The 24,549-nt window shown below is 38.5% G+C and overlaps 2 protein-coding genes across 4 annotated transcripts in view; one reads left to right on the forward strand and one right to left on the reverse strand.

Annotated features, from left to right (window-relative positions):
• The window catches only part of mark4b (MAP/microtubule affinity-regulating kinase 4b), a 37,985-nt gene extending 19,443 nt beyond the window's left edge, over positions 1-18,542 (forward strand). The window contains exons 4-18 of one of the 3 annotated variants that reach the window (XM_060888494.1): positions 4,208-4,256; positions 5,284-5,349; positions 7,191-7,261; positions 7,471-7,527; positions 7,720-7,956; positions 8,308-8,427; positions 9,053-9,152; positions 9,506-9,615; positions 9,727-9,907; positions 10,100-10,311; positions 10,658-10,761; positions 11,944-12,219; positions 12,983-13,069; positions 13,981-14,025; positions 15,428-18,542. In XM_060888494.1, coding sequence (XP_060744477.1) covers positions 4,208-4,256; positions 5,284-5,349; positions 7,191-7,261; positions 7,471-7,527; positions 7,720-7,956; positions 8,308-8,427; positions 9,053-9,152; positions 9,506-9,615; positions 9,727-9,907; positions 10,100-10,311; positions 10,658-10,761; positions 11,944-12,219; positions 12,983-13,069; positions 13,981-14,025; positions 15,428-15,752 — 2,040 coding nt within the window. In that variant the 3' untranslated portion in view covers positions 15,753-18,542. The remainder of the gene's footprint in view (positions 1-4,207; positions 4,257-5,283; positions 5,350-7,190; positions 7,262-7,470; positions 7,528-7,719; positions 7,957-8,307; positions 8,428-9,052; positions 9,153-9,505; positions 9,616-9,726; positions 9,908-10,099; positions 10,312-10,657; positions 10,762-11,943; positions 12,220-12,982; positions 13,070-13,980; positions 14,026-15,427) is intronic. The other 2 variants (XM_060888492.1, XM_060888493.1) reach the window with 2 other exon arrangements.
• Positions 18,543-19,020: 478 nt separating this feature from the next.
• ckmb (creatine kinase, muscle b) lies at positions 19,021-22,310 on the reverse strand. The gene is made up of 7 exons (XM_060888495.1): positions 22,154-22,310; positions 20,903-21,112; positions 20,503-20,657; positions 20,283-20,415; positions 19,897-20,192; positions 19,609-19,798; positions 19,021-19,524 (listed from the first exon to the last, which is right to left on the reverse strand). Exons 2-7 carry the CDS (start codon positions 21,090-21,092, stop codon positions 19,346-19,348), a joined length of 1,143 nt encoding a protein of 380 aa, XP_060744478.1. The 5' UTR covers positions 21,093-21,112; positions 22,154-22,310; the 3' UTR covers positions 19,021-19,345.
• Positions 22,311-24,549: the final 2,239 nt, after the last annotated feature.

Below are 24,549 nucleotides of genomic sequence, written 5' to 3' on the forward strand. Positions count from 1 at the left end.
GCTATGCCTGTTCTTTACAGTGAAGGCAAACCGTAATGCCACAGCACATAAAGATATACTATACAGTTAGGTGCTTCCAACTTTATAGCAACAGTTTGTAGAAGATCCACAAATGAGTGTGATGGTCAGGTGTCCATAAATCTTTGGCCTAATAGTATATATAACAGACATTATTATTACTTTTTTGGTTATTGTGTTGTGAGTGCATTTCATGTGTATGCTCTGGATGTTTATGTTCATAAGCTCTGTATATGAATATGTCGATCCTCTCAGCATTAATATCTATAAAGTAATATGCCATGTCTTTCACAGTATTTTGAAAGACTTTCACACTAATGTGAAGTATATTGCGGTAACGTCAATAGATTTCCTAAATTTCCCAGCCGTTCATCAAATTGAATGCACGATTTTCCAACCACAACATGAACATAAACGATAACATAATCCGAACCAGAGGGTATTGATTCTTGTTGTTTTGAGGCTTATATTAATCTGCTTTAATACGTTAGCTTTTCTATAGTAACTCTTCACAGAGACTTGTATGGAGGATACGCCACAAAATCGACAGTTACAGTTACAAGCTTCAGTCTTCTAAACTTTAAGAGCAGGCAAAAAAGAAGCCAGTGAGGATATAACTGTTTATAGATGCTAAAATGTAAAAACAGGAACCTCACATAACCTCACGCGGCTGTTCCATAACATTAAATATTCTAAACAATATCACCCACACTGCCATGGAAATTTTGAGCTTTTTTTTTAACAAGAGTTTAGTGGAAGGATGAGTACAATCTTTTATCTTTGTTAGACATAAATAAAGAACAGACCTGCTCAAATACCAGTTTTGTCAGGTTAGAGTGTGTTGGCATAAAATTCAGGGAAGACATACAGTGTGTGATCTGAGGCAGGGAACATGTGTTCATTCATGAATGCAGTGTTTAGAAACAGCTGCTATTTCTCCAGTAGAGAAATATAATCTGGGGCTGGACATTTAGTGCCTAGAAAAGCAGTTCTTTAAAATTTCCAGAGAGTGCAGATGGTAAAGCGATAAAGCAGCACTCACATTTTATGACAAAGCATTAGATATTTTTTCTTTTGTATGTTCACTAGACATGAATGCTAACCCTGGAGTCATGTGACCTCATGGGTTCTTCCTCATTCTGTCTTTTATCTTGTTTCTGTGTAAAACTCATGTTGAAAGATTTTTCATGATGACTTTACCTGGTTATCATGCTGATCTATTATGTATTTATTGGAACCGATTAGATTTGAAGAAATTCTCAAGCATTTCTCAACCATATTAGTCATCAAGATGTGATGGATCAAAATTTCTATATAAATATTTGTACTAAGAAATGATCTGACATTCCATTATCAATTATGATGAAAGTGTAAAAGTATTTGTTGGGACAGGAAATAAATATTTATGTGAAATTAGTAAAAAAGAAAATACTTTTCTCAAAGCTTACACCCAATTAGTACAATTGTCTTTTTCTCTTAGTATTGTTGTATTAGTGTATACAATTATTTGTCTCTCTTCTAATTCTCTCCATTTCTCTCTCTGGGTGACTTTGTATGTTTGAGAAGAATGAACACTAACAATATCTTATGGCCTTTTGGCTATCAGTATTCCTGATAGTATATCAGTATACATTCCTTCCAGTCCGTTTTCTTACTCTCTCGTTTTCATTTTTCTCTCTCCCTTTAACTTCTGTTCTGGAGAGAGAGTTGCTGGGAGAGGAGTATAGACACCTCAGTCCTGCCTTGTTACCTAAAGACCCAGAGATGGTGTGATCAGTCACATCAGTCAGTCCAATGTTCAGACAATATGTATTGTTATTCCATTCATATGCACGTATACAGTGGGATGTCCTTGATCAAATTTCAAGTCCACAAAACCCCAGTGTTGAATATATAGAATATAAACGTAATATGATCAATCTTTTGGGTAAAATAATATAGAATCATTTTTAGACATTTTAGACATTGCTATATTGCTATTTACGGTTTTCCCAGCATATTGGAAAAATGTTTTTTTTTTTGTTTTTTTTTTAATTAGTTGTTATTTGTCATTGTGTAAAACATCAGAGTGTAAAACAAGCTCTTTGTCCCTTCACTTTGTCCCGTTCCTTATACTGTATTGCTGCCTTTTGGAGATTTCTGCTGTTTTGGTCCTGTGTTGATGTACATAAAGATGTAGCATTGTACCCCAGACCTGCTGCTGGAATTGTAAAGGCTGTCCTGTTTCCTACATATCATTCTGAACATCCTTTAACACAAATGGCACTGTGTGAATTCTTCATATACAATTTTACAGAGTACTGATTTAAAATCTTAAGATCCAGTTTAACCCAGAAGAGCTTGGGTTCCATTTTGTATCTGGTTTCTTCATGTCATCTCCGCATGTTCCTCCTTCTCACAGTCATCTCTAGCTTGCTCAATAAAGATGTAAATCGACTTCTAGATTTTTGTAAAACTGCTTTGTGACAATATACATCGTCTGAATGGAACTACAGTTGTGTTCAAAATTATTCAACCCCCACTGAAATTGATTGTTTTGGTCGGTTTGACATTGATTATGATCATTCAGTCATCCTGCTTACAATTAAATCAAAGAGGCACATGTAGGTCAGACAAATATAACATAACATTTATAATGAAATAACCACAAATGTCTTTTCTGAGCTCACATCATTATCAGTTTTATTCAACCCCCAAGTGACATTCAATCTTAGTACTTAGTACAACATCCTTTTACAGTTATAACAGCTTTTAAACGTGAAGCATAGCTTGACACAAGTGTCTTGCAGCGATCTACGGGTATTTTCGCCCATTCATCATGGGCAAAAGCCTCCAGTTCAGTCACATTCTTAGGCTTGCGCACTGCAACTGCTTTCTTTAAGTCCCACCAGAGGTTCTCAATCGGATTTAAGTCTGGTGACTGCGATGGCCACTTCAAAATGTTCCAGCCTTTAATCTGCAACCATGCTCTAGTGGACTTGGAGGTATGCTTGGGATCATTGTCCTGTTGAAAGGTCCAACGTCTTCCAAGCCTCAGGTTTGTGACGGACTGCATCACATTGTCATCCAATATCTTCTGGTACTGAAGAGAATTCATGGTACCTTGCACACGCTGAAGCTTCCCAGTACCTGCAGAAGCAAAACAGCCCCAAAGCATGATTGACCCCCCGCCATGCTTCACAGTAGGCAAGGTGTTCTTTTCTTGTTCTTCCTCCTCCAAACATAGCGTTGATCCATGGGCCCAAACAGTTCTAATTTTGTTTCATCAGTCCACAGAACACTATCCCAAAACTTCTGTGGTTTGTCCACATGACTTTTGGCATACTGCAGTCGACTCTTCTTATTCTTTGGGGACAGCAAGGGGGTGCGCCTGGGAGTTCTGGCATGGAGGCCTTCATTACACAGGGTGCGCCGTATTGTCTGAGCAGAAACTTCAGTACCCACATCTGACAAATCTTTTCTCAGTTCCTCAGCAGTCACACGGGGACTTTTCTCCACTCTACGCTTCAGGTAGCGCACAGCAGTCGAAGTCAGCATCTTCTTTCTGCCACGACCAGGTAGCGTTTCAACAGTGCCCTTTGCCTTGAATTTGCGAATGATGCTTCCTATGGTGTCTCTTGGTATGTTTAACATCTTTGCAATCTTCTTATAGCCATTGCCCTTCCTGTGAAGAGTAATCACCTGTTCTCTTGTCTTCCTGGACCATTCTCTTGACCTCACCATGTTTGTAACCACACCAGTAAATGTCTAGAAGGAGCTGAGTATCACAGTCATTTTAAAGCTGCCTAATTGGTGCTTATTAGGCTTTATTGCTGCTCCCTGATATCCACAGGTGTTTTCAATACCTGATTGAAAACACTTCATTGAACCTCTGTTCTTCAGAGTGGTAGTCTTTAAGGGGTTGAATAATTATGTCAATGAAGAATTCACAAAAGAAACATTTACTACTGTATTACAAAACTAATTGATGTCATTTTAGTTGCATATGGTTCTTTAAGAAGTCCTTGTAGGATTTCATTCTGAATACAATTACAAATGTACACTAAATTCCCTAAAACCATTTACAGCATTGGGGGTTGAATAATTTTGAACACAACTGTAAACGAAATCTTGCATCTTTATGAGAAGTAAACTTGTCTTAATAATTATGCAGCTATATAAATTTTCATTTGTTTTTTTCCCCTTGCAGCTTTTTCGAGAGGTCCGCATTATGAAGAGTCTCAACCACCCAAACATAGGTGAGTCGTTTCAAGCAGCGATATCCAGCACGAAACCCCTTTCCCATTTCATCCTCCAAGCTGTCACTCCAGCATAGAAGCCTGCGGTGATTTATTGCCCCCCTACAACAACTGAAATACTATGTACTCGAGGCAGAGTACATGAGTACATGAGAAATCTGGAACGTCTCCTTTGTCTCACATCTGACCCGTCTCAAAATAAGTTGCTCTTTTTAAAGCAATTTTATTCTCACAGCTCAGCATGAGTGTAATGTACAGTGTGGTTAGTGCCTGTGGTTTCCAACTTCTTCTTCTGTGCAGATGCTACACACGAAAACCGTCATCAGTCAGTCAGTTAAAAAATTGGGTTTAATCCAAATCACATAAACTCAAAAATATGGGGATAAAAGGAATAATGCCTACTTGTATACATACACCGTAGAATGTTGAGCCTATTTGGTTATGTTAATAATATTGTATAATAAAAATGTTCTGACAAATGGCAAAAAAATTAAAGTAAAATATATTTGTAGAGGAATGTTTTTTTTTTACAGAAGAAGGAGGTTGAGATCGCCTCTTATAACAACCTTTTCAACAAAATATAAACAATCCTAAATTATAATTTAGCATTAAAACACAACAGCCCTATATCACATTGTGACTATTAAACTGTAAATACCACAAGCAAAAGATTTACTTCCTGAAGTTACTTATCCACTGTGCTATGTAGAGCTTGCAAGCACATGATGGTAAATGTCTAAATAATGTGCATGTGCTGAACCTGTTTTGTGGAAGTGTTGATCTTTTGTTTACAGTACAGTAGGATTGATTCTTTATGAATGGCGTGCACACTTTATGAATGAAGCGGATCAGACGTACTTATAAGGATGCCTGATTACAGGAAAAACTTGGCTAACTTCTTATTAAAGACTTTCCGCTTGATGAATAGTCTAGGAGCAGGCAGTGAAAGATGAGACCTGATTTTCTGAACTGCTTCCGGATAACACTTTAAATTCTGTTGTTTGTTTGTTTTTTTTCTTTCCAACAGTTCAGCTCTTTGAAGTGATTGAAACGGAGAAGACACTGTACCTTATAATGGAGTATGCCAGCGGTGGTAAGAAACAATGTGGTTGGGGGATGTTGTACTTTAGTGTTTAAGGTGTTGGTCTATCAATTGGCAGGTTGTGTGTTCAAATCCCAGGTCCACCAAGCTGCTACTGCTAAGCCCCTGGGCAAGGCCCCAACCCTCAATTGCTCAGTTGTATTAAATGAGATAAAATGTAAGTGGCTCTGGATAAGGAGGTCTGCCAAATGTAATGGAATTGTAAATCAAAGTCACTTGAAATCAGGATTAATTTGATGATACACACATTATATTACATACCTCCTACAGCTGTTTTTGAATACCCTTCAGTTAGAACAAAAAGATTTATAAAAAGGTGCACAGTTAATGGCAACTTAATTAATGATCACAATTTTTATCTTTTTTTTTTTTTTTTTTTTTATAAATCTCAGTTAATAAGACAAAATTCATCGCGGTATCAGGGAGCTTGGGAAACGTTGGCTTGCTGCCTTCTGACAAATAGCTTCTGTAGTAAACTAAATTATGAGCTCCTATTTTAAATGAAAAAAAAACAAAACCCTGGAGTATTGTGTTATCCTTTTTTTTTTCCTTTCATGGTCCATTCATTTTGGCCACATTGTGAGAACATTGTCATGGAAATCAACACAACCAAGGCATTTAAATAGCGGTACTGTTTGGAGAGTAAAACTCATGGCTACTCTTTAATTTATTGAAACGTTGCCATCTCTTTCCATCTGTTTGTCATCCTTTTTCTCTTTCTCATGATAATTGTTTGTATTATGGACGTTTCTCCTTTCTTTCCCCACATTCTCCATGTCAATCCCACTGGGACTCGTCTGCTTATTTGTCTGTAATTCTGACGCATTTAAGCCGGATCCTATTTATACAAAATGATATTAACGTTCATGATTTCTGCATTAATCAAAGTAAAAGAATTAATCAGAATATCAACCATTATAATACTGCTTCCACTATAAAATAAATAAATAAATAAATATTATTTACAGTTAGTAGATAAACGTATTATAACATTTCTAGCAGGTTATCATACTTTTACAGTGTGTTAGTGTTTAATGAGTAAAATTTCATTTCACAGATCTCAGTCTTTTAGTGTTCAAGTGATTCTTTTGCAAACAAATATTTGATCTAAAACCTAAAAAGCGTGCTCTCACATGTACGTGTATACAGAATAAATACTGCATCCCATTATTATCATTGTACGCCACCTCCAGCTGTGTCATATACAAGATCAAACATGTACTCAGACTCCATTTTATCCATCACTGCTGGCAGAGACAAACACTTAACAATAAATGTGTGCGTCACATCAGTCATGCCCCGAGCTCTGCTCTTCTTTTGCACGTCATTGGGTGTTAATGTGTATTAACTGTGCTTTAAACATTACTTACAATGGGAGTCCAAAAATGCTCAGAGTAGAAATAGTGTCTCTTATGTTATTTTTTCTTCTTCTTCTTCAGTATAAGTGGAAAGGAGCCTCTCTGAAATATGTACATGAATTTCTACTTTTTTCTAAACAAATTCTTCGATGGAAATCATAAATGAGCTTAAATTCAAGTGAAGAAAAATCTATTAAAAAGTAAACTGTAATAAAATGTTTTTACATTTTTAAATATTTATAGATTATTTTATTTAACAGGTATTTAGTATGTATATTTCTTGACTTAAGCAATGCTAAGGATATTGAGTACATTTAAGTGTGTTATTTTAAATAGGGTTATTTATGTTGTGTGCTCCTTTACTGAGCATGTTAAGGTTTAATTTATTTCTTTTTTTTACAGCTAATATACTGTACAAGCATAACGAATAATATGATGTCCTGATAAACCTTTTTTCTTCCTCCTCTGTAAAAGGTGAAGTGTTTGACTACCTCGTGGCCCATGGGAGGATGAAGGAAAAGGAGGCACGGGGTAAATTTCGACAGGTAAATTATTCTACCGTCTCTTAATCTCCAAGGATTTGAATGAAAACTCGTCATTCAGCACGACCGAGTGTGCAGTTATCTTATTCTGTACATTACTAATAAAAAATGTGAAATGTTTTTTAGTATTATTCTTTATATTCCAAGAGATAAAAGGATGGTAGGTTGTGGTGATTTTAATAGTCTTCTCTGTTTGTATTTCTCTCTTTCAGATTGTATCTGCAGTTCACTATTGTCATAAGAAGAAGATTGTTCATAGAGATCTAAAGGTTATTATTGTTTCTTGTGTTTCCTGTTTCTTTGAAAGTAGCATGCACTTGTCTTTCATGTGATCATGTGCACATACTTTCAGTCTTGCATCACATGGCATTATTTATGTCATTTTATCTATTCTCTCTTTATCTGTCTGTCTGTCTGTCTCTCTCTCTCTCTCTCTTTCTCTTTTTATTACCATCTCTTAGGCAGAAAACCTCCTGCTCGATGCAGATTCGAACATTAAAATCGCAGACTTCGGCTTCAGTAACGAGTTCATGCTGGGCAGTAAGCTGGACACGTTCTGCGGAAGCCCACCTTATGCCGCTCCTGAGCTTTTTCAGGGCAAGAAATATGACGGGCCTGAGGTGGATATCTGGAGCTTGGGGGTCATTCTCTACACACTGGTCAGCGGATCACTGCCCTTTGATGGCCAGAACCTCAAGGTGATCCAGTTCCCTCCTTGATTTTTATGCCCATTTTTGATCAGGTTCTAGATCATTCTTTATTTGTACATCTTCACAAAGAGCAGTCTGAGCACTCAGTTGTTGGTTTTTTTTGTTTGTTTGTTTGTTTGTTTGTTTTTGGCCATCTATACCTGCTAAGATGCTTCACACAGTATCTAACTACAGTGATATGCGACATATTATTACGACATATGTAGACTCTTTTATGAGCTGCTTTTGTAGGTCAAGCGTGCCAATTTCTTTTGTTTTGCCATGCCTCGGGACAGACGGAAGCAGGTTTGGTCAGATGATGTGTTGAATAGAAAGCTAGACTCTGCTCTCTTCCATTAGGAGCTGCGTGAGAGGGTGCTGAGTGGGAAGTATCGAGTGCCGTTCTACATGTCCACTGATTGTGAAAGTATCCTACGCAAGTTCTTGGTGCTCAACCCTGCCAAGCGCTGTACCCTTGAGGTAAAGAGGACACGCTACATCCTACTAGAGTTACTGCTAGTTTGGTGCTTTCAACTCTGTGCCAGAACATTTATTTATATTTATTTATCTATTTATTTACTTTGCAGCATTACAAATGCTACAAATGTGATCCACTCATAACTACAAATCACATGAAATAATCTTTTAGATCACCAAATAAGTGCAATGTCATTGATTTTGAGAACATTTTAACTCCTGATTATTTGATGGCAACTTCACACGCTACAAGTATTAAAATAGAATATAGGTCTTGATGATAGAGAAATGTAGGTGGGCAAAGCTCTATTGGTTTATCTGTCTGAGAATAACAAGTACACAGCTGTATAGCGGTGTAGTTTTTCCTGTGTTAAATATTTTTGGTGTGTGTTGGCGTCATCAACATAGTGGGGAGCCTATAGGCTAATTTGTAGGTTTGCGCTTTACCGATAGGGGTAGTGGGATTAGTGACTGAATCAGTCACTTTTTTTCACTGATTCAATTTGCCAAAATAACGTCACCAAATAAAAGTCTCTAAACTCTATACCAGTTTCGAACAACTCAGACTAAGGATTATACACATTGTTGCATGTCTAGTGTAACTTAATGTTGTGTACTTCTCCCTTAGCAAATCATGAAAGATAAGTGGATGAATGTTGGCTATGAGGCAGATGAGCTGAAGCCACACATAGAGCCTGTTGAGGACTACAATGACCCGGGGAGGATAGGTGAGAATTCTCCATCTCTGTTTTTGCCAGTGCAGAAGAGAGTGATCATGCTTCTGCAGACCCTGACTCTGATTCGAACCTTTTTTAGTTATTGTTGCCCAGGATGTGGGGAAAACTTTTCTTAATGGGAAACAAGTGCTGAAAAAATAACTCACAAGCAACCTCAGTGGGCCACGAAATTGATTCCTCAAAAATTTATCAGACATGATTAATTTATGTAGATCTAGGGCTCTTTATTTGAACAGTGTTGAGCTGAAGTAAAACTATTATATGGTGGTTGAAATATGGGTTTGTTTTCACTGTTTGACTGTTTGTTTTTTAATTCATGAGTTTCATTGTTCCCTCCTTTCAAGATGTAATGATAGGAATGGGCTTTTCTCGTGAGGAGATCAAGGAAGCTCTGACCACTCAGAAGTACAATGAGATTACCGCTACTTACCTGCTGCTGAGCCGCAGGAGCGAGGTGAGAATCCTGCGATTTCTGAGTGTGTGTGCTTGTGTGTGCAAGCGTGGGTCCATGTGTTTGTGTACTCTTGCTTCTAACTTCGCTGCTTTTACCTATTTACCTCTATAGGATGCCACTGACTCCAGATCGAGTAGTACTCTGTCACTAGCACGAGTTCGACCCAGTCCTGTAACCAATGGTACCAGTAAACACTCCTCCACCTCGTCATCAAGCTCGGCCTCCACAACCCACAACAAACCCCAGCGTAGTGCCTCCACCTACCACCGTCAGAGGCGGCACAGTGACTTCTGTAAGTCTGTAGATCAAAGACAGCCAACTGATTTGCCATAGATTAACATGATTCTATTTTAAACAGCTGATGTCTTATATAATGTAATGAGACTTTGCGCATTTATTATTATTTCTTATGTGTTACTAGTTGAGGTCATATGGCTCAAAGGGTTCTCTGATGATTAAGTTGTTTTGCTTGTTTGTTTTTCAGGTGGTCCTGCAGCAACTACTGCACACCCTAAACGCAGCCCAACCAGCACAGGAGAGTCAGAGTCAAAGGAAGAGCGTTTGGCCACGAGAAAGACAGGATCAAGTGTAGTGGGCAGTCGTAACATCCCGCCCTCCAGCCCAATGGTCAGCACAGCTAACAACCCCAACAAATCCGAGATCCCTGATCGCCGCAAAGAAGCTGCTGTCCCCTCAGTAAACGAAACACTTTAATCACATCAGCAATTGAATGCATTATTTAAGAAGAATGCAGAGTGATTGTAATCAGATATAGTGTTAAGAGAGGCATTAAATGCTAGTACATACTAACTGAAACTCAAACTGTACTGTGTACTGTGCATACAACTCAAGAGTTCAAGGCTTTTCCAATTAGTTTGTATTAAAGCAGATGAATGTGAAGCACATAAGGCTGAGATTAAGAACCACTGTAAATGTTTAATGTATTCATTGTAAATATGATATTGCTTATGATATGTTACCAAAATCTGAATACAGCCGATGTCCTGTTCAGCACTTTGCATTCTCATTTCTTATCCTCCAGAACAACGTACCAGCAAGTGCCATGACCCGCAGAAACACATATGTATGTACAGACCGTTCCAACACTGATAGGCACTCCTTACTGCAGAACGGCAAGGAGAACAGGTAATGTGTTGTTTTTTATCTTTGTGTGTCTCGAATACTGAGCTCTTTTGTGTTTAAACAAGTGAAATTGTTTATAAAGTTGTAGCTCCCATAGCCTTGGTTTGTATTTCCCATAGATTTGCTTTGAGATGCTTCCAGCCACTGTTTACGGCATGACGTCTGTTTCTCTCTCTCTCTCTCTCTCTCTCTCTCTCTCTCTCTCTCTCTCTCTCTCTCTCTCTCTCTCTCTCTCTGGGGTGTATCAGCAGGCAGCGTGAACTTTAGAAGCTAGAGATAGAAGGAACTGTGTTGATTTAGCACTTCCTTTACAAAACTGTGGCTCTAGTGAAGGCACACATCACAAACATTTTGTCACATTTTTGCTGAAATGATGTGCAGTGTTCCACTCTTTCTATGATGTTTAGGCAATGTACACATTGTTGAAATATTTACTGACTAAAGTGATCACGCAGTTATGTCGTTTTTCTGCATAGCTAAATAATATTCTAAACGAGGTAAAAAGCACTCAGCTCTGCTTCCAGGCTTAAAAATTAATACCCGAGGTTCCATTAGAGCCAGACATGCACTTGTGGGTATGGGTGGAGGCAGATCTATTAGTGCGGTGTTATTTGGAGCGTTAAGTGAAGTGACCCAAGGCCAGTGGCGAGGCAGAGGCTCACTGTGTGAGATCAGTTAGTTCAGTGTTAAAGTGCAAAGTGAGCATCACTGGGGGATGAAGATCTGCTAATCAAAGACCTACTTTGAACTATTTCAACTCCCATAAGTCTATTAAGTTCTCTATATTGTTCTCTTTAGTTCTTATGTACTTTTCTTTTCTTCTCCATTCCTTCTGCCTCTCTACCTTATCTTTCCGACTCACATGTCATCACATGTTGTAGGTCTTTGTTTCCGGGTACTTGCAGTTCAATGTGCACTGCTCAATCATTCCATTCCATATTTGCTCCCTTATGAGCAGATGTGTGTGTTTTGCTCAGGAGAACTGGCAGTTCCTGTCCTCAGAGAGAATAAATAGGAGAATGAGATAGAGAAATCTCATAGCTGGGTGACACAGCACATTCACTCTTGCCGAAGGCCTCGTCTGCCTGATATCTGATTATATAACTTAGTAATAATGTAATATAATCATTTTGTCATGTCATTGTGTTCCCAATAAATATTTGTTGTGTTTTTTTTTCTTCCCAGCTCACATTCTCATCGTTTACCTCCAGCCTCTCCCTCCACACACAGCATATCTGGTGCAGGGGGTGCTACATCTTCCTCAGCTGAACGTTCCCGCCTGAGCCGAGGCTCCACTGTTCGCAGTACTTTTCATGGGGGTCAGCTCCGGGAGCGCCGGTTGCCTGCGCATGCCCCACCAGCCTCCCCCACTTTATCCCGCGATGCCAGCCCGCTGCCCCACGCCCGCACTCGCGCCAGCTCAAACCTCTTCAGCAAACTCACCTCCAAACTTACACGCAGGTAAGGCGAGGCAACAGACTACAGGACAAGCATGTACATGTGGATCAGAGAGAAAGTTTTTTTCAAAATACACAGAGTTGAATTCATCAAATGATTTTGTTGAAAATGAAAATGCCTTCTCATGTGTTTTTGCGCATAAACCTTGAGAAATTTAATTTAATAGATGAGTTCAAACCTCTGTAATGTGCAGATGGATGTGTATATATTTGGAAAGTAAATGGATTCACCTAGATCTCACCAAATGCAAAAATATGAAAGAAAGTAACAGGGAATGTAGGCTTTTCTAGCTAAACCTATTAAAAGGCTAGGCTCTGCAAGTTAGATGTTCCTTGTTTCCACTGAAACAGCTTCTTACAATTTGGCTATGCACCTGAAAGCCATAATTCATAGCTCTTGTATTTCATAGGAGCTAAGAATAAGTGCTAGTGGGCAGTGGGTTCCTTTTTAGTTTATTCAGATAACAATAATCCTCACACAAGACATCATTTTCTGAACAAATGGGCATACACTGCATTAACTCTCCTTCAAATATCCCTCTTTTATTAACCAAGAGCTTCTAACTCTACCAGTGCATATTATTGTCTCATTCTTAGTCTGGGCTGAATTGGGGTGCTTTGTCTTTTTTGCTTCTTTCCTTGGCAGTTAGCCTCAGTCGTTTTTCTCTGTCAACCTTTTCTGCTCTGCTCTCTCCCTCTTTTCCTCTCTGTCCTTCCCTCTTTCTTTCATACTCTGCTCTTTACTTTTTCCCCTTTCCATCTCCTAGGGTCAGTCTTGACCCCTCTAAGCGTCAGAGCTCAAACAAGTCCTTCTCGGGCTGCCCTCTGCCACATGGATCGAAAACTGTTAGTAAGTCTTCCCATCTTGCCACCTTTCCATCATTTCCCCCTCCTTCCTGCACACCACACCCATGTTCAGTGCCTCTTCTCTGGAACTGAGGAGTAGAGCACCCCCTTGAGGCCATTGCCACATTGCACTTCAAAATGCAGCAAGCAGTGTCTACAGTATGATAGTTTGCATTACAGAATGTTCCGGCTAAACACCTGAAGGTTTTCAGGGTGTGCTTGGTTAGTAGGGGGCACTGCAACATAGGCTGCATTTTTCTGTTTGTCTTTTTTCTTATTTTTCCTGGTTTCCTTTCACCATCTTAGACCAGCTCATGTCATGATTCATCATGTGTCTCCTTTGTGAAAATCTCACTGATCACAAACTTAAGTCGGCTGCCTATTTGAGCTCATTTTATTGTGCTATTTATGGTGCCAGATCTGGTGCAGTTTACTTTGCATGCTAAATCTTAATTAGCTGTGTAATCAGCTTAATAGGGAACCTTGTGGTTTATAGCAACAGTCAGTCAGAACCGCATACAACAGTGCCTGGAGGCTGCAAGTGTCATCAGACAGCAGGTTTATGCTTGACTGGGTTTAACAATGGCTCATCAATGCTGCTTTGTGCTCCAAATGTGTGGGCTTGCAAAGATCTACTAAATATGCTGTGTTATTAGGATATTGAAGGGAATCTAGACATTTCATTTTAATTCACAAAAAGGAAAATTGCAGAAATACAAACACACACATTTAATGTTAAAAATTATATTTAGTGTATAGCTAAAATAAATAGTTCATATGTATATATACAGAGAGAAAGAGAGAGATAGATAGATAGAGAGAGACATATTCTTGGTGATTTATCCACTTTGGAGAAGGTGGATGGAGTGATGCTCTCTATCAGTTGATTCCTAACACAAAATTTTGTCTTCGTCTTGAGGGTCACAGACGAACCTGAGAGAGTCTGCAGATCTCCGGTCACAAGGTAAGAGTGTATAGATTTTATTTTCTGTCATTCCAAACCAAAATACCAGTCACAATTACTGTAGGTAACTGAGGATAGATATATTTCTAACTGTGTAAATCTGTAGTACAGATGCTAACGAAGACATTTCTTTAAACAAATCAACGACTATTTCCTTTAGATCTTTTGTGCACTTTTACAGCTAGCAAAGTTCTAAAATAAGTTGAAAATGAACTTAGGAGCAGTTTTCTGAACACAGATTAAATATAGAACGTGTCGTTTGTCTGTGTAATTTGTTTCCAGCTATTTGAGATCTGTGTTCACAAAACCGACTCTAACCATTAAAATTGATTCTCTCTCCTCCCCTCGAACGCCCCAGAAGCAAACTGTCAGGTTAAGAACACCAGGTAATTTTTTAAATATGTGCATACACCTAGAGCATCTACTCTGTGCACTTTGTTTGACGTGCACCAACTGTTAAATATCTAGTGTGTTAGATCAGACCCCCTTCCTCCATCTGCCCTGTCCCCTTTGACCCATATGCACTTGCTAACTGCAGATATTGCTTGAAATGAGAACCGTTAAATTAGACATTAACCGAAAGGCCATTAAGAAAATCATTACTATTAACTTGGTGGGGTTTAAAGGTCATGCTATGTGCTTGAATTTATGGTGTTCATTTGTAGGACATATTGCTACATGCCTGCTGGTTTTGTTTGTTGCCATGGGTTACTGAGAACAAACACAACTGCGTTCATCAGCAGAGTCCATCCTGTGGGTGAACGCAGTTCTGTGTCAATGCTTGATATTAAGCATGTTCAGAGACCTTGCAGAAAATATGTTTATGTTTATAATACATGATTAACAACTGTATGACTTTAAGGGACTAACTGTAAGTATCTCAGGTTTCAATGAGAATAAAGTTATCAGTATATGTAGACATGTGCACTGCAAATAACTAAATTATAAAAACTCATTATGTTAAATATCCGGTATATTATATAGAGACATGTTATCGATGCACATTGTAATGGGAGTGAAAAAGATCCTTATTTCAAACTTTCAAAACAAGATGCATAAATACATGTCACAGTAATTATTAACACTATGAGTAGTTACAGTATATAAACCTTTATAATATATTAGTGATTCTAATTGATTAAACAATGCCAAATGTTTATTGCGATACCAACATGCTCTGAAGAACCTCCAGGTAACATAATGAGTTTGGCAGTTTCTCTAATTTCAGAGCATATTACTTTCTTTCTCTTGCAACATTTCTAACATATAACCTTCCCTCCCCCAACCCCACAATCCCTATCCTCCTATTCACATCATATTCTGCCCACACCCCTTTTCACCACATTTCATTTCAACCCTCCCCCTCCCCAAACATTCCCTGCCTCTGTTTCCTGTCTCACAGTCGCCATCTATCTGGGTATCAAAAAACGGCAGAGCCCCGGGCCCCTCGATGCAGCTGGGATGTGAAGGTGCAAAGCACGCGGGTCCCGGCTGAGGTGGTGCTAGCAGTTCGTGAGGCGGCACAGGGCTGCGGTTGCCAGGTGCACCAGGCTGGCCCGTTCCTCCTCTCCTGTACACATGGTGCTGCCGGCTCCCGGGTGGCATTCGAGGCTGAAGTAGGCCACTTGCCTACAGAGGCCAGTGGTGTCCGCTTTAAACGCCTGTGGGGGGCACCACTTGCTTTCCGGGACATCGCTACCAAAGTGTCCAAAGAGCTGGAACTTTAAACAGCAACAGGGGAGAGGGTATGGGAGCAAAGCAGGGGGCAACAAAACAGAAACCTCCCTATGCCACCTGCACTTTCTGTGGGCTCATACAGACTCTGCAACAAACATGAAGAGCTTCATGGCTTCCACGTACGAGGCTCCACTGACTACTACTCTGTGTCTTAGCCAATCTATTTGCTATTCCAGTTTTGACAGAGATGGATGGTCACCACGGCGTCTCTGTCTTTCATGTCATTTCCTTTTAACAGCTGCTATTTAATACATTTTGAACATTTTTTTTCCTTTTTAGTGATCCTTTAAAATTTGCACCAATCTGAACACTTCGATTATCAGACATGTCCTGAAGACCAGTTCTTTCGTGTGTATTTTATATGAACATTTTCTGTGGTTGAAAAACAGCCTAAACACAGGATTAAGAGCTGCCTAATAGGAATAAAAAGCTGATAGAAACCTGTGTGATACTTTGGGATAAGTGATGGCTGCTCTTCTGAGCCACTAACATTGTAGCCTTAATGGCTTTTTTTTTGTCTGCGTTTCAGCAGTTTCAACTTCTGTTGTTCAGTAGCACTTTAGGGTTGAGTGAGCATCACCATTTTTTTTAATTGTGTTCCCCCCCTTAAATGGTACACTTCACCTGTCAAGCCAAGTCAAAACACAACACTTCTTCTGTTGTTCTGTAAGTATTATGCTGATGAGAAGCTTCTCTTTAACAGCCAAAAAAAGAGGATTCTTCTCAATGGACATGAGACATGCAGCTCTCCATTGATTTGGTTGAACCGGTCACCACCTTAAAAATGGAAATATGTACATGCACTGTGCAAAACTGATTGGTTCAGCATTTGTATGAAACCCTGGAGTGTGCTAGACTAGTTGTAGCCTTGGAGTCATCTAACAGTTGTAGACTGTACTATATTTTTGATAATGTGTCAAGTGTTTGGGTGCTAAAACATCTGCCAAATTATCCTGTGATATAATTTCAGTACTGTTTGACGTAGATTACTTTGTATTCTTAGCTCAAAAAGACCTCTTTACGTCAGTGTCATTATTTGTGTGTGCTGTAGTGGGATGTAATGATGTTAGGTTGTAAAGAGATATACTCACCGTCCAAAACCAGCTATCCTACATTTTATAGCTGTACAATTCCTATGAGCACTGTTCTGAAATGTAAGGCACAAGGTCTATCTAAAGAGTAGGTTCCAAAATTTCACTGAACAATTCGCAAAAATAAAAAAGACAGACAATAATTGTTTGTAAAACACAATCTACCACCAAGATAAACATTTTCCTGACCTCCTAAAACCTAAACTTGTCACCGTTTCAGAGGTTGTTTCTTACTTGTTTATCTATAGAAATTTAAAAATGCTAGCAACTGAAAGCATATTAAATACCTTGCATTTATTTTAATATCTTATTATGAGATATTTTTAACTCCAATTTGAAATAGTCGTATTTTGTTGGCATATTTAAAAAAAAAAAATCTTGGAAATATCCTCTAATAGAATAATACAATTTGGAAAGATATCTTATCAGTAGGTTTTTATCATTTATGCATTTCAGTAAGAAATATTTGATAAATTTTCTTATAATCCATCATAAGTATTTTTTTTCCAATGTAAAATCCATGTCTTTTTGATATAGGCTTTGGAGAAAATGATCATGGGTTTCTTAGGCTTGCTGTGTATTGGTTCTCTGTTCTGGTGGTGTCGATCCATGGGTTCTAACCTGTGGTTAGAATGGATGCCAGAATGTACCAGTTCACGTTTACAGTTAATTAGCATTTGCAATTTGCAGCACAGTCTGCTTCCTTAATGACTTGGTGCCTTGCTGTTTCAGTTAGTGTGGTTCCAGTCCGGAGCAAATTCATTCAAGACTTAGGAATTGGTCTCAAAAAATTATTATATACAAACCTATTATATACAGACGTTACATACAAAAAGAATCTCTTTATTCTAGCAGTTTGTGTGTGTGTGTGTGTGGGCGGGGGGAAAAATGGAATTTTCAATTAAAACACTGTGTGGCTTTTGGTCTTTAGTTAATAAACATAAGTAGTCTTAACCCCTGTGAACCAGCTGGACCTGTGAGCAGGTCAAGCTCTACATTCCTCATTCATATGTGTGAACATGCAAACTTTTGGTTTTACTGTAATTGCAAACGAATTCATAATAGTTATAAAATCTCTACATGCTTAAGGGGTTAAGTACTCAGAAGACTGTTACATTAAGTAACTGGTTTACAAACTGGTCCTCAGGGATACCAGATGCTCCACATTTTGCAGTGTCACAGCTCCCAGTACACCTAAACTCCAGAGAACCCTGAATACCTGGTGCAGTTGTGTTAGGAGGACAGACTGAGGACTGGTTTGGAAACACTACAATAAGTGCTGTTTTAAAATAATAGCCTCTGCTGGTCATATGGCTTGTAATCACATCAAAGTAAGATGTAGCCTTAGTTACTGAACAAAAATGCCTTTTTATTTCCTTTCAAATACATACAGCATCATAAAGTTTTTTTTTTACTCCACTTTTAAGCAGGTTCAGTTAAAAGAAGTAACTTTTTGCTTCAGAGTAAAACTTATACTGCCTGCTGTGTTTGCATTGACAGTTTAATCCGGAGGTAAATCATTGCCTACTGTTACTTCTCCTCCTCCAAGGCTATCTGACTGTATAAATATGTAAAATTGTGTAGGTAAGTTATGATTTTCTTTTGTTCTTTTAAGTTTTAGATTATTTTTCTGCCTGTACATGTACAGAAAGGGGAATGGCTGAGGAATAAACTCGTTGAGAAATAAAATCATTGCTTTGTCTGTGCTTTGCGTTTACCTCTAACAGTGAAATAGTGGCTATGACGATGTGAAAAACTGAATATTTTGAAATAAATAACGGCAAAAAAGAGGACAAGGAAAAGAAAGCAGAGCACAAGAAGATTCCTAAAGAGCTGTTCTACATGTAATCACAATGTACAATTAAACTTATTTGCATGCTTCCAAATCCAGTGCTATACCATTGTTGTTGGTGTCTTAAATGCCGGTCTGTAATCAAGTGTGTTCAGTTGCAGTAAAAGCAGATTACATTTTATGGTGACACTAAATTGCCCCTTATGTATGAATCATGTGTGTATGTATGGATAGTGAGATCTGAGATGATCTGGTTAGATTTTGTTTTAGATCATGGTTTAAAGAACAAATCTTTTATTCATTCCCATTTTTATTAATACCGATTGTGATTTTGTTGTAACACCTGAGCTAGAATTATGAGCCATAACACATAGATTTAATATTTCATGGGGCTTTTAATTACTCTGTACAACCAAAACAAAGGTGAATACAGCACAGTCAGTTTCCTGATCTATGCGGCGGCTTGATCCCAAGATGTTACAGGAAGAATGGAAAAGGTGGCAGGGTGACAGTAAAAAGGAGGGAAAAGAAAATAGTTAATGGGGATAGGAGAAAGTATGTAGAGTATGAAAGAGAGGGAGCAGGATGGAGTGTCTCTTGGAAATGTCAATCAGTAGCACTTCTCCTGTTTGCATGATCGATCCTTAGATGGTAAGGTTACCCATAAGAACAAATACAAAAAAGAAATACTATTTCCGCTTTACTTCTGGGCAGGGATCATGTCATCGATGGACTCTCCCTTCTCCAGCTTTTTCTCCATCTCAACCATAAGCTTCACACCATCAACCACCAGCTGTACCTGTTGAACTTCAGATGAACCCAGACGGTCAGCATTGGAGATGTCAAACACACCACCAACGGAAGCAGTATCCACACCACCTGGACAAGTGAAAAAGGAGGGTCAAGCAGTTCAAAGTATTCAGTCGGGGCATCTTGGCTGTTTACAGTAATAACAACGTTTACCTGTGCCACGCTTCTGCAGACGGAGTCTGGTCAGGATCTCCTCAAATTTGGCATGTGTGCTGAGCTTGGGTAGCTTAACGTGCACTCCACCACGTAGTCCAGTTCCCAGGTTAGAGGGGCAGGTCAGGATGAAACCAAGATGCTCATTCCACATGAATCCGTGGTTGTGCTTCTTGAAGATCTCCTCAATCTGTGTAATTTGAGAACACAGATGTCCATTTATTGATTTAATAAGTGCAAAGAGAAGAATTCTAATATTTTCAAGCTTTGGACATCTGGTTGTCTTACCCTCTGCAGACCAGTGCAGAACCTCTTGAAGACCTCCTTCATGTTGCCACCCTTCTGCATGGAAATGACACGCAGATGGTCCTCTTCATTCACCCAGATCAGAAAGGTCTTGTTGTCATTGTGCCAGATGCCTCTTGCATCAGGCCAGTCACGAGCCATACCGGCAGCCAGCAGCAGTGGGGAGACAGGTTTGTCAAACAGGAAGTGGTCAGCGATCAGCTGTTCCTGCTCTTTATCACTCATGTCCTTCAGGGGGTAGTACTTGCCCTTGAACTCACCATCCAGGCTGGTCAAAGCTGTGAAAAGAATCAGAACCAAAGATTACATTTTGAATCTGCGGGCATGATCTGTAACTAGTTGGTGGTAGTCTGATGGCTGAGACTCACCCTCAATGGACAGCTTCTCCACACCCCTACGCTCACCACGGCTGTTGTGGGGGGGCAGGGTGAAACCCTTGATGCTGCGGCCAGTACGTACACGGCTGCTCAGAACGTAGTTGGGGTCAAGATCATCGCCACCCTACATAAAGAATGAAGGAGGCCATGGAAAATATTATACCTACACAAATTACCAAAGATTTTAAAATTTTGTGGATTTTTTCCACACCTTCAGGTTCTCCCAGTTCAGATCAGTATGGTGCTTGTCAGTGGGCTTGTAGCCACCATGACGGTCGGAAATGACAGGGTCAAAGAGCTCCTTGAAGACCTCATAGGACTCCTCATCACCAGCAACACAACCAACAGTCATAATAAAAGGATGACCTGCATATGGGATAAAAATTTACCTTGACTCATGAAACACTAATAGCATGGAGATACCTTTGGTACTAGAATTTCCTAAAAAAAAAAAAAAAAAACTATGCCAATTTAATTTAATTTGATCTCATGTCTACATATTGAGTATTGTAGTAACCCAAATTATTAGGATGGTACTGTAGCTAAAATGTTTTTTAAGATGATATGGTGCATCATTATGTCTAACTGTGTATTTGTACAGGCTTTCTTACCAGGGTTGTCCACACCAGTCTGGATGCAGTCATCAAGAGTGAAGCCACTTGGGGTAGATTTTCCTCTCAGCTTGGTATAAATGTCCTTCGTCAGTACCTTGGACATATGGTTGTTGTGCTGGGAGAGGTCAGGGTACTCCTCCTCCATAGGAAACTTCATCTTATAGTCATTGTTGCAGTTCTTAGTCATGATTCCACTTTTTAGATGATCTAGGAAAAGTGCATAGGGATACAAATGATGAGAAAATGCTAATCTTTTTTTTTTTTTGCCAGAAGAGACCTATAATTATTCCTACCAGTCAGGGGTGACATATTTGGGCCTTGTGTGAACCTGGATCTCACTGTTACTAGCTGTCTGGCTAACTGAAACCAACGTTTCATATTACTGCATAAAGTGGTTGGGGCATGGTCCACATGCTTATATGTATCAAACCACAGATGATATTTTTAGCATGCATGCAAACTCTGTCCAGCTAGCACATACACCTCTCTTATTTCTGTGGGGGATGGTGTGTAAGAATATTTGGACCAAAGTTAGAACTCTCTTTATATTTCTTGAGCAAGATTTCCCTTTAAATCCTAATCACAAAAAATGTATTCAAACTACTGATGATGTTGGTTGTCATAACACAGGCACAGAAATACATGAAATGTTTTACAGAATTTGGAATGAATAGGAGAAATGAGATTTGCATTTTATGTTTCAGCAGCTGACCTCAAACAACAGGTGTCCCACACATCCACAGCACTAATTCTAGCTTTAGTTGGCAAGACCATTCCAGCTGTTCTTATACTATATACATATATATATATATATGGTTTTAAAGAATTGAATTTAGGAAATCAAGCCTGTTTAATCAAACATCTATGCATAATTGTGTAAATAAATTAGATAAATAGAAAAGTCTTATAGTTACAAGAGTGAAAAATTTGTCAACAAGTCTTGGGAGTTTAAGGGGTTAAATGGATCATTTCATTCTTTGTTAATCACTTATTATATTGGTTTCAATATACAACTAAATAATTTTATTCCATCAGGGAAATCCAGGGAAAACAGTTAGAAGGCTTCAAATAATCATAACATTACCACATAAACAGTACTGAATTTTAGCAGTTTTTGAAAACTATTAGATATCTTCATTTAAATGTTTTTTTTTAAATAAATAAATAAATTCACTGTTAATCGTGCTTTTAGCACAATCATTCCCCAATTCCCACATGCTTCAATCTGTAGAGTCACCATTGGTTTACCTGCAAGAGAGAACAAGGTAACAGTCCTTGGGATCAGATCCTGTTCACCAAAGCCAATGTAGGGGATGCCCAGCTCTTCAAAATGTCAGACCTTGGTTTATATACATCGGTGCTTAATGTCTATTGGCTGCGCAGTCCATGCATGCTCTCAGTCTATTGGAGATTAGCACTCTCTGTTAGGAGCCATGGATTCTAAAAGGCAAGAAGCTACATCACAACACCAGAGACGGGGTGACAGCTGTTCCCGCCCATGTACCTTCTGCCTGTCCCTGTCTGCATAGTGGCTAAGGGAGTTGTGAGAGACGTTCCCAGAGAAATACAAAACCAACATTTCCTGTCTTAAAGATTTTACAACTGTTAAGGCATCTGTGCTGAAAAACATTTCATCAATATTTTGCTTCTAACTTAATAGGTTTCAAAGTTACCTTGAAAAGAGTAACTCTGGTCTTTTTTAAATTATATACTCAGTAGCTTTCTCTAGGGCTCAGTTAGTTATTGCATTTTTTCATTTGACACATGCTTCAAAGTGTCTTAGAACTAAAGCAGGATGCAGTTCAGACATGGAGATAACCAGCTGAGGTTTAATTGGCTAGCTAAACCTTAGCTCAGCCTTAAATCTGTAGGAATTGTCCCTTGCTGTTCTTCCTCTGTATACAGGAGCTTTGGAAATGTAATAAAAATGTCATAAGCATGATATGCACTGTAACACTGATTATTATTAATTATTATTAACTTTGGACAGACTAAACATAAATGCTTAACTTCAGTAAATAAGTAACATAATAAATGTTAACTTCAGTTTCTATTTTATTATACTTTCCTGTAGTGTGAATGAGTTTTCAAAATTCTGTGTGTTATGGTTAGTGATGGACAGGAATCCCATCCATAGTGTTTCACCTTCCTGATGCTAAATGTTTCTGGGATTGGCTTTGGCTCCACCATGACCCTGTGTAGGATAAAGCAGTTATTGAAGATGGATGAATAAATGAATGATTAGTAGTCATTATCATAGATATAGGCCAAATATTTTTAAATAATGATTTTTGAACCCTGTGAAAATACTGAAAATTTCAAGGAAAATAATATAGGACTGCTTTTAGATAAATATATTTTAAATTTGCTCAAAGAGTAATATGAAAATAAACCAAAGGGTCATAATGTAACTTGGTTTGCTGTGAGAATTTATTTATCGTCTAGTTGAAGTATGTTCTGAAATATAACAATTTGCACTTTTTCTCTCAGAGGCCGTAGTTCTACAGAGAAGAAAGGGGATGTTAAGAAGCTGGAACATGCATATGTGCCAGTGCCAGCCTCCAAATTTAGTAACCAGTGAGCTCCATCTGTCTGGCATTGAGTATGAACTGCTACATACTGATGATATTCAAGGTTGTTGAAGAGGGGGTGACTGATTTTGTGGGATTCTCCATCACCGCAAATTTGGGAGATAGAGTTGTGTGGTACAGATCAACCATTTGGTGCAAGGTTGTGTGTCTTTGGAAAGTCAAAAATCTGGCACAAACCTAAACTGTGCATTATATCTACAATACTATAATCTTATATCTATTGCAAACAATGTGAAATGAAGATAAGATGTCTTAACATGCAGTACACAAATATGTATTGTGAAACAGTTTTCTAAACAGAATTCCTAGTAAGAAAAGAAAAAAAAGATTATTTAAAAATGGTTCATGTGGGCCCCTTAGACCAAATTATAGAATTAGATAATAATAGAAAAAAATAAAAGTAATAATAGAAAAAAATGCAAATAAAAAAAATAAACCATTTCTGAAATAAAAAATGTTTAGAAATCCGCATTTTTACATTATTTCATCTGTTGGGACAAAACCTTCTGTTTCCTTATTATATTTAACCTATTATACTTGATCTCCTTCCATGTAATAACTTGCTTTTGCAGGTTATTCTATGCACTGTGTGTAAGCCAAACATTTACGTGCCTTATATACATGCAGGGTGTGTTAGGCCTGTGCTACAGTCAGAACATTGGAAGCTATGTTTGCCAAACTGCATCCAATTTAGCATCCACTTATAAAACATGTCACACACACACGCCAGGTAACCAGATAGCTTTTAGTCCTGAGTTAGTCCTTATTTAACTCTTGCATAAGAGTGCTAGAGTTTCTATGAACACATTATATAATTAACAGGTTTGCTTGATGTTGTGCATGACTGGTTGTTTCCTGCATAATAAGATATATCAACAGTTCTGTCAGATATAACCGTTCTAGTCTGTTTCATGTGATTGTATCTACACATGCGAAGCATGTATTTGCGTACACTATTCCATTTGGTGTGGAAGCCTCTTCTATTGAAATGTGAGTCTACCCAATACCTTGTCGTGTTACAGTGCTATGTTTAGTGCAGGGTCGCAAAGTTGT

This window comes from Tachysurus vachellii, chromosome 15 (assembly GCF_030014155.1).
Source record: "Tachysurus vachellii isolate PV-2020 chromosome 15, HZAU_Pvac_v1, whole genome shotgun sequence".
NCBI lineage: Eukaryota > Metazoa > Chordata > Actinopteri > Siluriformes > Bagridae > Tachysurus > Tachysurus vachellii.

Bases quoted from the DNA above. Each gene is read 5' to 3' on its own strand.
- ckmb (XM_060888495.1), bottom strand. From the start codon at position 21,092: ATGACTAAGAACTGCAACAATGACTATAAGATGAAGTTTCCTATGGAG. The intron at 20,416-20,502 runs GTGTGGAAAAAA...TTCTTTATGTAG, and splicing joins TGAACTGGGAGAACCTGAAG to GGTGGCGATGATCTTGACCC. The intron at 19,799-19,896 runs GTAAGACAACCA...CAAATTACACAG, and splicing joins TCTGCACTGGTCTGCAGAGG to ATTGAGGAGATCTTCAAGAA.